The sequence below is a fragment of the Lygodium microphyllum genome, chromosome 5, assembly GCF_053477565.2.
Source record: "Lygodium microphyllum isolate KBCC chromosome 5, Lygodium_microphyllum_v1.1.10, whole genome shotgun sequence".
NCBI classification, from domain to species: Eukaryota; Viridiplantae; Streptophyta; class Polypodiopsida; order Schizaeales; family Lygodiaceae; genus Lygodium; species Lygodium microphyllum.
This window is the reverse complement of record NC_141139.1, coordinates 111,739,782-111,757,699: the sequence shown is the minus strand read 5'-3', so window position 1 is coordinate 111,757,699 and position 17,918 is coordinate 111,739,782. Positions and strand designations below refer to the sequence as shown.

The window sequence follows — 17,918 nt, the reverse complement described above, 5'->3', positions numbered from 1 at the left end:
GGTTTTGCTCAATGCCTAGGCATTGATTTCCATGATACTTTTGCTCCCACTGCTCGTATGGCAACTATTTGAGCTGTTCTTGCCTTGGCTGGCCATAGAAGATGGCCTGTCTATCAGTTGGATGTGAAGCTGGCCTTTCTCAATGGTGACTTGCAAGAGGAGATCTATGTTGAGCAGCCTCCTGGCTTTGGATCCTCGGCTCGGAAAGTTTACAGGTTAAAGAAGGCCTTGTATGGCCTCAAGCAGGCTCCGCATGCATGGAACAAGAAGATTAACTCGTTTCTTCAATCAAAGTTGGGATATCAATGCTCCACGGCCGATCCGCAGCTTTATGTGCACACTTCCAAGGCTGGTCGTGTGTTGTTTGTGTTGTATATTGATGATTTGATTCTGACAAGGGATCATGTACAGAAGGTCCAAGCGACCAAGACAACTTTACATCAGACGTTCGAGATGACAAATTTGGGGCTTCTTCATTTCTTCTTGGGTCACGAGATTTATCAGTCTCAAAGGGGGATTTTTATCTCTCAGCAGAGATACATTCAAGAGCTCTTGGTGACTTTTGAGATGGAGACTTGTCAGACCATTTCTACTCCTATGGATCCGAACTGGAAGGCCACTTCACACTTAGATTCTCCCTTGACGGATGCTTCCCGCTACCATCAATTGATTGGATCCTTGATTTGGCTACTCAACACTCATGTTGATCTTTGTTTTGTTGTGGGTCTTTTGGCGGGGTTCATGAGTGAACCCGAACAGGTGCATTGGCAGGCTGCCCTGAGAATTCTTCGCTATTTGAAAGGGACCTCTGACTTAGGGATTTCATATCCCGCATGTACAGATGCTTCAGATCTTGTTTTTACAGGTTGGAGCGACTCGGATTGGACTGGCGATGTCGACCACTAGAGGTTTACTACAAGCTACTGTTTTACCTTGGGTACAAGTGTTATGTCTTGGAGTGGCAAGAAGCAGCCCACGGTAGCCCTTTCTTCTACTAATGCTGAGTATCAAGCCGTGTCTTCCACCACATGCAAGGTTGTGTGGCTTCGGAGATTGTTGTAGAAGTTTGGCTGCCCCCAGACTCATCCTACTCTTCTGCAGTGCGACAATGAGAGTTGCATTGCCTTGGTATGGAATCCTGTATTCCATGCCCTGACGAAGCACATTGAGATCCAGTATCACTTCATTCGGGAGAAGCTTCTGGATGGGACCATTGATGTGGAGTATTGCAAGACAAAGGATAATCTTGCAAATTTGTTCGCGAAGGTGCTTTCCCAGGCTCTTCTTCGGAGACATGCCAAATCCCTCAGTCTTTTGACCTATCCAAAATCTGAGAGGGGGTGTTAGAGAGTCATTTCCTGGACAGCAAAGTGCCACATCAGCAGTACGGACAGTGCAGAGAAGCCACATCAGCACGCGCAAGTGCCACATGGCAAAGCAGCAATCGGACAGGATTTTTTTGCAGTCGACCAATTTTTCTGTGCAGTCGGCTGCATTAAATGCAGTCGACCTGTTTCTACCTATTTTTTCATGATATTTTCTACTATTTATAGCAAACTGGTCCAACAGTTGGACACATCTTAGATCTTGAGATCTGACAAAGACAGCTTGTTGTGACTGACGGCACGCAGGCTGACGAAGATCGAGGTCTTCAAGGCGGAGACACACGCAGATATTTTCTCTGCACCCATGCATATTTCTGCACTCCTATACAGCATACTACACTGCAGATTTTCTGCGTTTCACTGTCTCCTCTCTCTCTCTCTTCTCTCTGTGTTCACTCTCTCTCAGTCTATGTCCTACATTTCTGCATCGTTCCACTCTGACACCCCTTCCTTTAATAGAAAACTCCTGTAGCTCATAATCAACATTGATAGGTCGAGTTTGATTGCTCACCACATAGCCATCAAGGAGATGACTCCAATGATCGGATGCTAGGGAAAAATGTTAGAATTGGGAGTGAAACTCAAGAAGTAACCCCTACATTAACTCAATATTTGCTATAGCTTTGTGAGCTCTCCATTGATAGATATGGCCAAGGTGGGCCATATGGCATAGGTTCTAAGCCAACTACTAGATCCCAAACCATTTGTTGCATGAGGTTAGACCAAGTAGTGAAATGCAACCCCTTGAAACGAGTCTTGTCCATAAAGGCATTCTCAGCCATGCAACATAAGTGATAGTGCTAAGTGAGGGATAGGGTGGGTAGGGTGGAAAAAAGGACTACACTTGACAATTAATCCCAAAGTGTCCACCAGAGATGCTTGATGTGTGCGCATTGGATCCATAAGTGTGGACTAACTCGGCATGGGGATGATAGCCACATGACTAGCCCAAGGAGGATGGATAGGCACATTGCAAACAGAGGATGAAAATCCTTGCATCAAAGTGACCCACGGAATGAATGGTGGCACAGTATAGTAGAGGATAGACATCCCTACATTTGAGGAGCCAACGGAATGGGGGTTCTATGTCCAAGGAGAGTGAGGGGGATACCCAACACAACCATCCTAGGATAGACAAATGTACACACTTGCGGGTGTGTAAGGCACAATATTAATGGATGGGACTCTCGCCAACAACATACCAAGGTGTAAAGTAACATTCACATGTGGATAGCTAACATGCATTATCTAAAAAGTAAAGTGCTAGGAATTGGAAACAGATGATCATAACCCTATGCTAATGGATGTTGATGTGGACATATAACTGAGGATTGAAAGAAAAACGTTGATACCCTAACTTTCCTTGGAGAACAAGTCTATCTTCTCATTCCAAGCACGTGGAGAATGTTTGAGCCTTTAAAGGGCCTTCTTCAACTTGTACATCTGTCCATCGAACAAAGAAAAACCAAGAGGTTGCTCAATATAGATCTCCTCTTTTAAATCACCATTAAGAAAGGCAAACTTCACATCAAACTGATAAATCTCCCATCTCCTATGGCTGGCTAAGGCAAGAAAGGCATAATGATAGCCATCTCAGATATAGGTGCAACAGTGTCATGGAAATCCACCCATGGTTGTTGGGCAAAGCCCTTTGCAACAATGAGCCATGCCTTGTGCTTATCCCAAGTGCCATCACTATGATATTTGGTCTTAAAAACCCATTTGGTGCCATTCACCTTCCTATGAGCAAGACGAGACAAGATCCCAAGTGCCATTCTGCTCAATAGTATCCCACTCTTGCTCCATAGCCTTCTTTCAATGTTGCAACTACAAAGCCTCCTTTATAGAGATGACCTCCCTTTCCTGCATGGCACAAGTCATCAAATAGTAGTTAGTACAAACAAGCTCGGTGGAATGTACCTGGTTCCTCCAAGATCACCGCAGACCATCCTAAGATTGCCACTCCTCAAGGACTCCCTCTATCCATGAATCACCAAGTGTATCAAGAGCCTAATGAGGAGAAGGCCAACACTCCTCTTAAGAATACAAGAGGAAGCACTTGAGAAACGTACACGTCAATTGAGATGCGTGCAGCTATTCAATGCAATGAGTGAGTAAAGAGTTGAGGGATGGGTGTATACCAATGTGGTACACACAAAGAATAAAAGAATGTATTTATACTTAGGGTACGGTGCACTTATATCCGCAAGGGTGTGTTCACGTGTGTAAAGTAATATATACACGGGAGTAGCATAAGAGCCTTTACACCCAACAACCTCCCACTTAAAGGTCCTAAGCGAGCCAACTCCCACTAGTCGAATGCAATGCTCATGTTGAGCCTTTGCAAGACTTTTAGTGAGAACATCTACAAGGTTATCCAGTGTTTTGATGTTAGTCAGTGTGACTAGACCATCATCTAGAACCTGTCCAATAAAGTGATACCGCACATCAATATGTTTGCTTCATGCATAAAACATGGCATTCTCAGCCAGGCATATAGCACTCTAGCTATCACATCCAAGTACATGTGGTTTGGTGGGCAGCCCAAAATCCTTGACCAAATTACCAATCCAAACAACTTTTTTCAAAGCTTCAATGTGGCTAAAATATATTCAACCTCAATGGTAGAAAGTGCTACTATCTTTTGCAATCTAGAGCACCAAGAAATTGCCCCACTAGTCAAGGTAAATATGTACCCGCTAGTAGACTTGCAAGTATCCAAGCCACCTACCATGTCTGCATCACAATACCCCTGCAAATCCAATGTACCCTTTCCATAGCAAATAAATTTTCCTTGTGTACCCTTAAGGTACCATAAGATGCATTTCACTACTTCCCAATGTGCTTTGTCAAGATTTGACATAAATCTGCTCACAACACCCCTACATGAGCAATGTCAAGTCTGGTGTTAACCATAGCATACATGAGTGAACCACAAGTTGAAGCATAAGAAACAACCTTCATAGAGCTGGCTGCCTTATCATCTTTTGGGCAATCTGCTTTGCTAAACTTAAGGTATGGTGGTAAAGGAACACCGAGTGGCTTAACATTTGCCATAGAAAAATGATCAAGTACTTTGTTGATGTACTTTTCTTGTGAGAGAAATAAGAGCTGCTGCTCTCTATCTCTTGTCACACACATGCCCAAAAGGTGTTCAGCTGCACCCAAATCCTTCATGGAGAAGGCTGAATTCAGCTGTCTTTTCAATGCATTAACTTGGTTTTTATGCTTACCAACAATAAGCATATCATCTACATAAAGCACATGTATAATAAGGCTTCCATCATCAGCCTTCTTTATATATAAGCAGTGATCTACATTACTTCTTTTAAACCCATGTGAGAGTATGAAGGCATCAAACTTTTTATACCACTCACTATCTAGGAGCCTGTTTCAAACCATACAAGCTTCTTTTAAGCTTACACACCAAGTGCTTCTTTCCTGGCATAACAAAGCCTTCTGGCTGCTTCATGTACAACTCTTTTTCCAAATCACCATGCAGCAATGCAATTCTAACATCCATTTGATCAAGTTCAAATCCATAGATGCTATGATAGCAAACAATACCCGAAGAGTGATCATTTTAACAAGTGAAAAGACTTCTTGAAAGTCAATTCCCTCTTTTTGTATATAGCCCTTAGCCACAAGCTCGGCTTTGTATTTGGGTTTGCCATCCAGATACTTGATTTTATAGACCCATTTGTTAAGAATAGATTTTCTATCTTCAAGTAATGGTACCAAATCCCAAGTATCATTCTGAAACAATGATTTCATTTCTTCCTACTTAGCTAGCTCCCACTTTTTCTTTAACTCACATGATAATGCTTCTTTATATGTAAGAGGCTCACCCTCGTCTGTGAGCAAAATGCAATCGAAAGAGAGATCAAACCTCTATATAGGTCTCCTGACACATGTAGACCTTCTTATCCAATGATTTGTGTTATCGGGCAATGGATCCACATCCAAAGAAATATCAATGACCTCATTATTTGGTTGTTGAACTGCATGTTCAGGTTGCTATAATGCATTTTCAAGATGTAATTCATTTTCAGCATGCTTATTTTGTTGCCCAAACTGATTTTCAACATCCCTTTGCTGCCCATTTTTACATGGCTTAATAATGATACACTGATTATCATAATTAGCATCAAATGGAGCTGTATTTTTAGTAGTGGCTAATGGTTGTTGAAGTGGTTGATCGTGCTGAAATTTTACTTTCTTTTTGTCCAACTCATTAGATGTGGCATTTTTCAATAGCTTTGACTCATTAAATACCACATCTTGATTATGTAACACCCTTTTCATGCTTGGAACCCAAACTCTATAGCCCATTTCACCTTCATCTCTATAACCCATGAAGATGTCTCTATGAAATTTCATGTCAAGTTTAGTTCTGCTATATCAACAAGTACATATACATAGCATTCCTAGCCAAAGACCCTTAATTGGTCATATTAAGCAAGTTTGCCAAACCAAACCCCTTCAAGGATGCCACTTTCAAGTGCACGGTGTGGAGATCGATTGCAAATATACACCACAATTTTAAGTGCCTCTCCCTAAAACGATTGCGAGAGATTAGCTGTGGACAACATGCATCGAATCTTCTCACATAACGTGCGGTTCATTCACTCAACCACAGCATTAAATAACAGATTATAAGAAGTTCTAAGCTCCCGTTTAATCCCATTGATATCACAAAACTTATTGAATGCTTTAGATACATACTCTCCCCCGTTGTCTGTTCTTATGCATTTTAATTTTAAACCCTTTTGAGTACTAACAAATGCATAAAACTTATTAAAGGTATCCAATACCTCCCTTTTTCTGCTTAAGCAAGTAAACATATAGCTTTTTAGAATGGTCATCAATTAAAAACACAAAATAATAAAAACCACTATGAGTTTTTATTGGCATAGTGCATATGTCAGAAGGGACTAAATCCAAGATACATGCCTTCCTAGAGACTCTATGAGAGTATGAACTCTTTATATATTTTTCCAAAACATAGTCATCACAGAAGTCAAGATTTGAGTTTTTAACATCAACTCTTCCAAGTGAAAAAAGTGCTTGTAAAACCTTTTGGCTCATGTATCCCAAACACTTATGCCATAACTCCATGTGTGACTGCACTTTAGCAACTACAACAAACTTTCCAAGAAGTACCTTACAATAGAGATAATATAGAGTTCTCTTATTACCATCTCTAGTGATTAGCATAGACCCTTTCTGTATCTTCCACATTCCACCACCAAAGATAGTAAAGTAATCCTTGCTGTCTAGCTGCCTAACAGAAAGCAAGCTCTTTTTAATGCCAAGTACATACCTAACATCATGAATGATCAATTTCTAATCATTTTCAAGAGTCAGGTGTATGGTGCCCATTCCTTCAATATCACATGCATGGTTGTTGCCTAGATAGATTTTCCCAAGGTTACCTTATGCATAAGAAGAAAAACACTCCGAAGACATTAAACACTTCAAGTGAACCACTTGAATGAGACTTGATCTTTGACAAAAAAAATTGGTTTTCCTTACCTTTTTTAGGGAATTTTTTACGCCAATTATATATAGGATATGCGTTGTTACATCATGTCTAATTTATAAGGTTACATTATTCTATAAATTAGACTATTGACTTGTATTGAAACTTTAAAAACCATCATTAATTACCGACTAGAATCAAAACCATCCATAGTAGACACGCTACTATAAAATCAAAACCCTCCTCTCCTTTCCCCCCCAAAAAAAAGAGTCTCAAGAATTGTACATATTAATGCTTGATGTCTATGTTGGTCTCTACTCTATTTTAATATCCACATGTGCACACACACATGCACCAAGAAAAGACATCATGTGTTGACATTAAAGGATTTGCATGGTATGACATATGTACACTATAACTCATTGTTGTATTAAAACTCTCTTACATGTACTAGTCAGCCATTTCAGCTAGCGTTTCACTTGGGACCTACAAGAGGAGAAACATTTTTTTCAAGGTGAAACACAATATCTCAAGGGTGATACATTTTGGGATGAAACATTTAGAACTAACCTTGTTATGGTATTACCTTGTTGACAAGTTTGCTGGTATAGACCACCTTCGCCCTTATTAGCTAGAAGAGAAGTTGATCAATTTCAAGTTGGAGAGCCCAAATTTCATCGAGTAGGTCCAACAACTTATAGACCTCGTGGGTCAACTGACCAAGGCATTATAATTCTTCAAAATTTGCCAGATTCTTTTCATGCTTCCAAGACTGCTGTCAAGGTTCAAAAGAGATTACTTGAGTTGGTGGTATTCCATATCATGCTTTAACAGGAGATTGTAGCTTCCACCCCCCCAAGTCAAAGGGATCCCTTGTTTCTATGGTCTATGAAGAGGGATGTAGGATGAAGCGTGGTAATGGCCATAGCAACAAACACCAGTCAGTTGATTCTGCCTATTTTGATGAGGATGAGGTAGAGGGCATTGATTCCTCCCACAGGAAGGGACCCCCCAATTGCAATTATTGTGAACAAAAAAGCCATGCTATAGAGATTGCTATCAATATATGGACGATGAACAAGCGCTTAATGATTCCTAGTCTCTCAAGGTGGACAAGCCCACGGTCATTGTCGTTACCAATCACATGATGCTCCGTCAAATACATCTCTAAAGCATGCACTTCGCTGGTTAGCTAGCAGCTAGCTGCAACATCTACTTTCCCCACTATCACATGATGCAGCTTGAGCATCCTCAAGATGGCTCGCAGCAAAATACAACGCACAAAACACATCCACGTAAGAGAGAGAGAGAGAGAAAGCAACAAATAAAGGGACGAATGCTCACTGCCTGTCTGCTCAGAAACAGTACGACAACGCGGTACGTCCCGGGCTGGGAATTCTGACAGAATTTGGATCTAAGATGGAAAACACACCTTTTTCGCTTTGATATCATCTTGGATCTCGTGAAATTTGTTGTTCAAGCGACCAAAAGTGTTGATGTTCTGCTGATCCTCCCAAGTCACTTCAGTTTCCGACCCTTCACCCTGAAGCAAACCACGACTGCGTTAGAGATGTTCCTAGAAACGAACCCATTGCTGGCCTTGCGAGACAAGGCACCCAACCTGCTGCATTGTCGCGTCCCCAAGCGAGATCACAGTCCAGACGCAGTTCAAAAGAGCAAATCTCCTTCGGAGTCACAGCTCGGGTCTGAATTTTAAAATTAATTAAAATGTTTTTAACACCTGGCACCACTATTTTCCAAATCCAATTGTTTATGAAAGCGCGAGCATTCGATCATGGCTATTTAAACCCTTTCATTCCACATAGCATCTACGTGAGGGCCCCGTCGTGCCAAGGCTCATAAGGTTAACAAAATGTATTTTTGTAGGTTATCTTGGCCCCATAAACAAAGCGGTCACACTCTAGCGCAAGCTGTGCAAGTTGTCAAACCAAAGCTTGCGATTAGGTGGACAAGTGCCGGCTACTAGCCCAAAAGCTAAAAGGTGCATTTAGGGACCAACAGAAATCATTTGACAGGGTTAACCCCACTACCACACTACTAAAACTTTGTTTTTTATCTATTCTAGTGGGGAAAGCTGGGGTTCAAATAACCCTTGTCACTTCCATGTCACACCCAAGGCGAGTGGGGAGGGTGAGGGTCCCCCCCACTCCCCTAGGTGTGACTGAGCCCTAAGGTTAAAGTGCAAGGGCATTTGCCGACATGTCAAACTATCATTTGCCCCAAAAAAAAAAAAGAACAATTAGAGAGAAAGACACGAGATAGTTTTGATTGTTATGATAAGCCCAAAAGAGAGCAATAAAACATGTATTTGTCACGAGCATCATTGGTCACTACTCCTTCTTTCAACTTACTATTCTTTTTTATGAGGGCTTGATTGTATAGCAAGTTCAACTTTTGAACCTTAGTCCACTTTCATCATCTAGATTCCAATAGTTCTTTGAGTGGTTTCAGGTTTATGCCATGGTTGTCATGCAACTTTTCTCTCATGAATTCCAAAATCTTGAATAGTTCCAGCTTATGTGTGGGCACATGGTAGGGCATGTTAGGAATCGGTTCAATGCTTCCTACCATCATGCAAATTGGAATTGTCGACAAGGTTTGGCAGCCTAGGGTTTTTATTATTTTCCCTTGTTTATACATTACTAGCTACCTTGGCCACTTGTTTATAGTTATCCTCACCATTTGAGAAGGGTAAGTTATTGTTGTGAGGATATGCATCTAATCTCGCTCATCATCATGACAAGAAATGAATTTAGTGAGTGGGCCATAATTAGGCACAGTTTTTGTGTCACCTTTCAGCAAGGTTGTGATGGCATTCAGGTTGATAGATGAGGTATTCCAGGTGTCCATCTCAATTCTTACTGCTTTTGAGCAATTGCTAAAGAACATCAAGCCATTGCCCCAATCCTTGATTGCATGAGCACTTCACATCCAAGGTCACCCTAACAGGATATCATAGTCTACTCTCTATTCCCATGGTATAAGATGCAGTCCTAGTCAAACAACGACTGTACGCTATGAATCCTAAACATGCACTCGCATTCAAAGAAGAAATTGACAAACTACTAAATGCCTAGCATAGCCTAAGTTAAAGCCTAAGCCTAGCATAACTTAGCTTAGAATAAGTTGCACCCAATGTTTACCTACCATAGCCTAAGCCTACCATAGCCATATTGTAGTCTAGCATACCTTAGTTTAACATAAGTTGCACCTAGTGTTTGCCTACCATAGCCTAAGCCTATGCCTACATGGCCCTAAATTCTAGAATCTTCATCTTCCTCACCTTGAATCCAACACTCTAAATAGTGTATAACATGTTTTAGCTCGAGAAAGTCCTTAGGTGCCAAAGGTTCAAATCCTCTAAGCTCTGGTTACTCTCCATCCCCAACCATAAACAATAAAATACATTACTATTTCTTTGGGATGGGGTGATACTGCCTCACATATAATTTGCAAGTGAGCTTTGCTTGATTTCAATTGCCTTCTATGATATCCCCCTAGCTTCCCTTTAAAATAATAATATGGCTTTTACCTATTGCTCATAGAGCACTTAAGGGAATGATATAGCCAAGGAGTGGTAGTAGAATTTTTCTCTTGCAATCCAATTCCGGGAGTAGACACAGATTTACTTCTTTTATAAAATTCATTTGTTTGCTCATATTCAATTGAGCATTTCCTAGGAATAAGTGATATTTGCTCCATTTGTTGCACATCATTATTTAATTTATATTCTTGCTCTTCTAAATACATCTCTAAAAGTGAGATTTCTTCTAGATATCACCTCTCCCTAAATTGGAATTCTCACTTTTCTTTTCGTAACTCAGTAATTTTCTTCATTGCTTCATTCATGGCTATCACTGCTACCTCACGTTCTATTTCCAAAGCCTCGTTTAATTGTTTGATTATCCTATCATAATTACCATGACATTCATTAAAAATCTATGTGAATCTATTTAAAGCCAACGAAGATGGGTCATCTCCATCATTATTTAATATCAGATGTTGTAAAGGTTTGCACCCATCCATGTTTCTTCTCTTTCTTTCTTTTCTAGTTGACGATAGTAATATCTTTTAGTGACAACTGGAAGTTGTTCGAACACCCAAAAGGCAGAATACCTACCTCATAAGGAAATGTTGTAACTAAACTCTCCTCAAATTCATCATGATCATTATCGGCTTCCTCCATAGTTATTGAGGAGCTTATTGAAACTTTGTCTAAGTTTGATGCTCTTGCCTCATTCTCCTCCTCTTCTAAGTCATTAATGGAATATATTTTCGATCTATTATATGCAAAAAATGCATCCCCAACATCACCTTCTTCGTCATTTTTACAAAATCCAAGACATGCTTCAAAAAATGAATCATTCAAATCATTGAATTCATGGATTACATCCTCTGGATTTTTATCCTCCTTTGCTAAAACCATTAAACAATCTAGGGTTGTGTCTTCTGAGGTGGATAACTAGTGAGTAATATCACTACTAGAGTCATTATCTGATGAGAAATTAGCCGCATATTCACCAATACCCACTTGTTCTACTTTGTTAGGCTAATGCACAATATTCACCCCCACTTTTTATGCTCTTGTTGGTCGTTGTGCTTTAAATAACCAGGCATAAGGCCTTTCGTTATCTGTCCTCTCTACTTTTGAATCATAGAATTCACTATTGGATTTCTCATCCATCTCACTAACTACATCTCCTAACTCCCTTAAAAACGCTTTTGTAATAACTTGTATCTTGACCCTATCATTTCAAGGACCAATCACAATTGAACCTTTATACCAATCCTGAGTGCACCTTGCTTGGTATAACCAAGGTCGACCTAGCAACACAGAATATGAAGAGATATTTGACAATGAGTGAACTACTAGGTAATCCACATGAAATTCTAGTCGAGCAATTACAGATTTCACATTGCAAAGTAATCCCAAAGAAGTCACTTTCCTTTGATCAACCACGCATAAAACTATGAGTAGGTTCTAGATTCTTCAACCCTAATTCTTGCATCATTTGGTCTTAAATTGACTACTAAATCACCATCCAATTGTACTTCATTCTATAAATGTCTATTGATGGTAGTGTCTATAACTGGTACTCATGGATCCACAAATAGATTTACAATTTTTACTTCCTTAGTTGTTTTCTTTTTGGATGCATTTGCAATTACTTTAGAAGCGTTAGTCTTGATCCTTTTCCTCCTACATTGAACTAGCTTATGATAAAGCTGCCTTTGACATATAGGGGCTATTTCAAGCAACTACCTCAGGTTAATTGTTAAGTTTATTTCCTCCAATGCTGCCCAAAGATCATAGGTATTATTCACCATTTCCACTTGCTCTTTGCTCTCTTCTTTTGGAGGCACGAGTCTTTCAGGAAAGGAGCTACTCCTACTTGGAACTTAGGATTTGCTAGGGGCATGGGCAATAATGGATTATCAAAAGATTGTTGAGAGGAGAATCCGATTCAAGAAGCTCTATGTTCGGATCTACATCCTTAGATTTATCCTTCACGGTTTCTTTTGATTGTGGACTCTCTTCCTCTAGACCATGCTCATTCTTTTATTATTGCCTTTGCGCTCTAGTAGTGACAGCAATCATGGGGTCAACCTTAAATGTCACCCTAGCATGCAAAAATTTTGACTTAAAATTACTCTCTTGCTCTTTCATACCTATTTCAACCAAATTTGTAGCAGATGTTGAAGGTTCATGTTTACTTTTGTCTTTAGTTTTGTTATCCTCTCACTTAGGACAGTTCTCCATAATGTCCTACACCTCCTACAAAGAGGGGTATAGTCTTGACTTTTACAGGTGTTTGGATAGTAGGTAGCTATATGACCTTCTTGTTGGCATTGATAATAAATTATTGGTCCTCTAGGCCTTTGTTGTCCACTTTGCCCTATTAAATTATGGAAATTACCATTGTTTCTCCTGAAAGGAGAATTTCTTCCTCGATTTCCATCACTATTGTAATTGTTTCGTGGCACTCAAGGTTTGTCTTGGGTAGACAATCCATAGGGCCTAAAGGGTTGAGTGGGTGGCCCAATCTCGTAAGTAGTGTTGTTGTGATCCATGTAATTGTAATTTCTTTGCATTGCACTAGCCTGTTATTGTTCTTAGCCAAGTTTATGCCAACAATTTGTGTGAATATGCCCCATTTCAAGACAAAAGGTACAAAGTGGAGGATGATTGAGCATTAATTGTGAAGGCATTGGGCATTCAATAGCCACATTGCCATAACCATTACACTTACCACACCATATATTTGATCTAGGTGGATTTGAAGTCGAGCTGCTTAAAGGCTGTTGTGCATTAGCAGCTTGTGTTGTTATTGAATAAATTTCCTCCAATGGTGCTTGAACCGCACCCATTATTTCCTCTTTTAATTTTCCTAGTGACTTTGCAGTAATTTCTGTTACTTTACCCTCATCTAAAGTGGATTGAGTCTGAGGCATAGAAGGCATGCTTGTGTCCATCATGTAAGCCGGGATTGAGGTATATGGATTTAGAGGTACATGTGCCACATTGGAATTTGTCATTGCAAATGGATTCAAGGGAACGGTCACATAAGACATGTTCTTAGACACCCCGCTTGAAGTACTCGCAAGGTATTCCATTTGAGATTCTTTGAATAGATCCTTCCATCATTGCTGGCTAAGTTGCACTTCTTTCCACCATCTAGCATGTGTTTTAGCATCCGTCAATGTAGTTGACCTTTGTAGGCTAACATGTTGATGGATGTTTACCGCAGCACAGAGGATCGAAAAATGGAGCAAAAGTGCGGGAAAAATGGAAGAAGGAGATAACCGAAAAGGCATAGGACAATGGAAGGAAAAGGCACCCCGGATGGAGGTTAGACCTTGAAAATTTGAATGACAACCTCTCCAGAAGGCTTCAGTGTCACCTCGAGAAAAGAAAAGAGTAAAAGCGCGCCATTAAATATGAAGGTGCTCCCGAATCCTTGTAAAAAGAGTGCCGGGCTCACTCCTATGCAAATTGTATGCATTAATGGGAATGGGATAAGTTAGAACGGTGGAAAATATGAAAAGAGGCCTAGGCTAATGGCCAGCCATGTAAAAAGTGGGGATGACCGCCCAAAAAGTAGGGCATGTATATAAAGTTCAAAAGTGAATGAGAAGCTCATTCTTGTGTGTGGCCAAAGCTTCTTCTTCTTCCTCTCTTGTTTCTTGCCTTCTTGCTTGTGCTTGAGTGAGGGAGTGAGGGAGTGTGAGAGAGTGAGGGAGTGAGTGTGTGAGAGTGAGGGATCGTGGAGAAGAAGCTCCCCATCTTCTCTCTTCATCTTCTCTCTTCATCTTCTCTCTTCATCTTCTCTTCTTCTCTTCTCTTCTCTTCTCTTGCGCGGCTATGGAGGATTGAGCTTGACGGAGGGGGCTTGAGGTTGCTTGAGCTTGCTACAACGATCGTGGAGCTATTGGAGTGCAAGAGAGAGGAGGGAACTTGATCAAGCATCAAGGTAAGCTCACTACACCCATAAGGTAGGCATTGCGCATCGGCTATGTGAGAGGTAGCCATGGCCGCTCGGCTTGAAACGCTTGATCAATAAGCGGTCCGTAGGTCTCGAGGTAGAGCTATGTAGCTCCCCTTTATGTGAAGACGAGGGCCTCTTCATATGTAGTATAATGAGGATTATAGATTATAGGGAAGTCATAGCGGCCATGGACATTGGAGTCAAAATCCACTCCCACCCTTCGAGGGTAAGGCATAAAGGTTGGGTCATTCCACTTGAAAGGTTGAGTGTTGTAAAAGGCTATCCAAGTGTCTAGGTTGGAGTCACAGACCCTTCTTCTCCATTTAGGTTGACATTCGTAGCTGGCCACCGATCTTGGCACTCAAAAAACCTTATTTTGCCAAAATTCAACATATTCAATGGCCCATAAGGTGGGATTCCGCTCTCTCTCCTCTAGCCACTTCTGTCTGAGCCTGCTTTTTCGATGTTAATCACTTCACCACCTTGATGGGAAAAACCCTACGCAAGGTGGTGGGGAACTGGAAGTTAAAGTCGAAGGGGAGCTTGGATGTTTCTTACCTCTCCCAAATTACAAGGTCGATGTGGAAGCTTGTTGGGGCATCATCCTCGCATGGTGGAATAGGTGCCTGGGGCACCCTCACTGCCTTGGCATTCCATTTTCTCCTTGTATCCTCCACCATTTGTTTCCTTATTTCCTTTAGTGAAGCCTTCCTTTTTGCAGAGGTGTCTGTGTGTTGCTGCTCTTCAGGCCCTCCACTCGTGATATGCTAGGGTGATCGTTGTGCATTTATGTCACCGACTTGTCAGGGCAGATGCGGTTGGTACACCGCCCATGAATAATAGCTAGATGACAGCTATCCATATCTACTCTAGTTCGTGGCTCAGTTAGTATGCCACCTTAGTTAGTTGAGTTTGGTTTTGAGACCCATATATAGGGTTCTTCTATTTCTATGTACTAGAGTTCTTTTTTGGCTTACACAACTAAGAAGAGGAAAATTGTTTTCAGCCTCCACCTTTGTGTGTATTCCCCCATTGTGCAAGCGAGAAAGCTACAAGTGAGACTCCTTCCTTCTCTCCCACAATCTTGACATGGTATCAGAGCCTTGTTCGTGGTAAGCAGCTCAAGAAAGCATACCAAGTTTGCGGTGTTCTGGCAAGAGGACCAGTGTTGCTTTCATTTTTCTGGTTTGGAGCAAGTCTCTGCAGGTAGCACAGTCGGAAAGTGTAGGAGTTCATTGTCTCAGATTGAGACGCCCTTCGCGGTGTGGCAAGAGGGTAGTATATGCAGTGGGAAAAGGGCTTTAGCCCTTGGTATCCCTGTTTTTTTGATTTGAGGCCATTTCGGGGCCTGTTTTGGAGGCGGAAGTTTTCTGCACGCACTCAGGAAAAGGCCCAATTTTATGCTGTGCGACCACTGTTCTACAGGTCGGTGAAAAGTTACTGTAGAAATTGCATCGTATGCCTGTGCGCAGAGACATTGGGAGTTACAGAATCATCCTTATTGCCTATTGATGCAAAATCGTCACTAAGAAGTGACTGTGTGGTCAAGTACCACTTTCGTCAGTTTTGCAGATTTGCCCTTGTGAGGCTGAAGCTGTGTTTTTTGCAGTGACAGAATTTTTTGCAGTGTTCTGTAATGGCGTCTAATTCTCTTTCACAGATTGTCACTGAAAAGCTTGACAAGAACAACTTCCAAGCATGGAAGTTTAGAATGACGAATTTCCTTATGGGAAAAGGATATTGGGAATTTGTTGCAGGAAATGAAGAAGAACCAATTCTTCCTGATGTTCCCAATCAATAGCAAATGCAGGCATTTAAAGCATGGCATGAGAGAGCCAGAAAAGTTATGTACTGGCTGTCTATCAGTATTTCAGACTCTATGATTGTGCATATTCAGGATGCAAGTACGCCAAAGGAGGCATGGGATACTCTGTCAAAAATGTATAGCACAAATACGCAAGCCAGGAAAATGCAGCTCAAGCAAGAGTTGCACAATGTGCAAAGAGAAAGTATGAGCATCAATGACTACCACATGAAGGTGAAGAAGATCGTAGATGCACTTGCTTCCATTGGGTCGCCAGTGGAAGATGATGATTTAGTTTCCATGACCTTGAATGGTCTAGGAAAGGATTATGCACAGTTCCGAACATCCATTTCCATCCGTGAAAGATTTCCTGATTTTGAGGAGTTGATTGCTCTTCTAATTTCTGAGGAGCAGAGAAATGGTGGTGCATGTTCTTCAGGAGGAATTGCAAAAGAAGCTGTCTTCTACTCAAATGCTGAAAGAGGTAGAGGCAGAGGTAGAGGAGGCCGATCTGGAGGCCGTGGTAGAAATCAGAATATGCAGCAAACTCAAGAAAACCAGTCCTATGGAGGAGGACGTGGTAACTCTAGAGGCAGGGGGAGCCAAAGAGGTCGTGGTGGATGGCAAAGAGGCCAATATGCAAACAGTAATGTTGAATGCCACTACTGTGGGGTAAAATGGGTCATATGGCTAAAGACTGCTATAAAAAGCAGAATGACATCATGAATGGAAAATTGCAACAAGGGAATTATGCATCTTCTAGTAGACAGGGTGATGACAGAAATGAGCATTTGTTTATGGTGCAGCACATGAATAATTCTGTGAAAGTGCAGAAGAAAGCAATGATGTATGGTATGTTGACTCAGGTGCATCAAACCACATGACAGGTCATGCAGAATGGATGGAGGATGCAAGGAAAATGGAAAAACCAGGATTTGTGGAGATTGATGATGATACTGCACATCCTATTGTGCAGATTGGAAAAATTCCTTTGTCTATGCAGGATGGGAAAAAGAAATACCTGTCCGATGTATTTCATGTCCCGAATATCACAAAGAATTTGGTTTCTGTTGGTCAAATGGTTGAGTAGGGCTTGCAGGTCAAATTTAATCCTCGTGGATGCTTTGTTGAGGATATGAAAAATAAAGGTCGCTTGATAGCAAAAGGAAAGAAGAAGGGCAGTATGTTTATGTTGGATGCAGACATGCCTGAATTGAGTGCAGCAATGTTTGCACATGGGACCGATGTAGTTGCAGATATTGATATCTGGCATAAACGCATTGGTCATGTTAATGTACAGCGACTTAAATCAATGCAGGCCCAGAATATTGTTGCAGGATTGCCTAAATTCAAGGTTGCAGAAATGCACAAGGTATGTGAAGCCTGTCAATTTGGAAAACAGGCAAGGAAACCATTTCCTAGACATGTTCAAGAGAGTAAGAAGCCATTGGAATTAATCCACTCTGATGTGTGGACTACTAAAGCTGTATCTCTTGGAGGCTGTCATTATTTTGTCACTTTTATTGATGACTATAGCAGAAAAGTTTGGCTGTATTTCATGAAAAAGAAAAGTGAAGTTTTTGGGCATTTCAAAACTCTTAAAGCTATGGTTGAAAAAGAAACAGGCCTGCAAATAAAATGCCTAAGGTCAGATGGAGGGGGAGAGTACCTCTCAAATGAGTTTGCAAGGTTCCTGCAGGAGCATGGCATAAAGCAGCAATATTCATGCAGTCATACCC

General features: G+C 41.1%; 1 protein-coding gene across 1 annotated transcript in view; it reads right to left on the bottom strand.

Annotated features, from left to right (window-relative positions):
• The window catches only part of AIP3 (ABI3-interacting protein 3), a 67,628-nt gene extending 58,984 nt beyond the window's left edge, over positions 1–8,644 (bottom strand). The window contains exons 1-2 of the mRNA XM_087678300.1: positions 8,489–8,644; positions 8,300–8,410 (exon numbers count right to left, since the gene is read on the bottom strand). Of these exons, the coding sequence (XP_087534426.1) occupies positions 8,300–8,410; positions 8,489–8,497 (120 nt within the window). The 5' untranslated portion in view covers positions 8,498–8,644. The remainder of the gene's footprint in view (positions 1–8,299; positions 8,411–8,488) is intronic.
• Between the last annotated feature and the right edge of the window lie 9,274 nt (positions 8,645–17,918).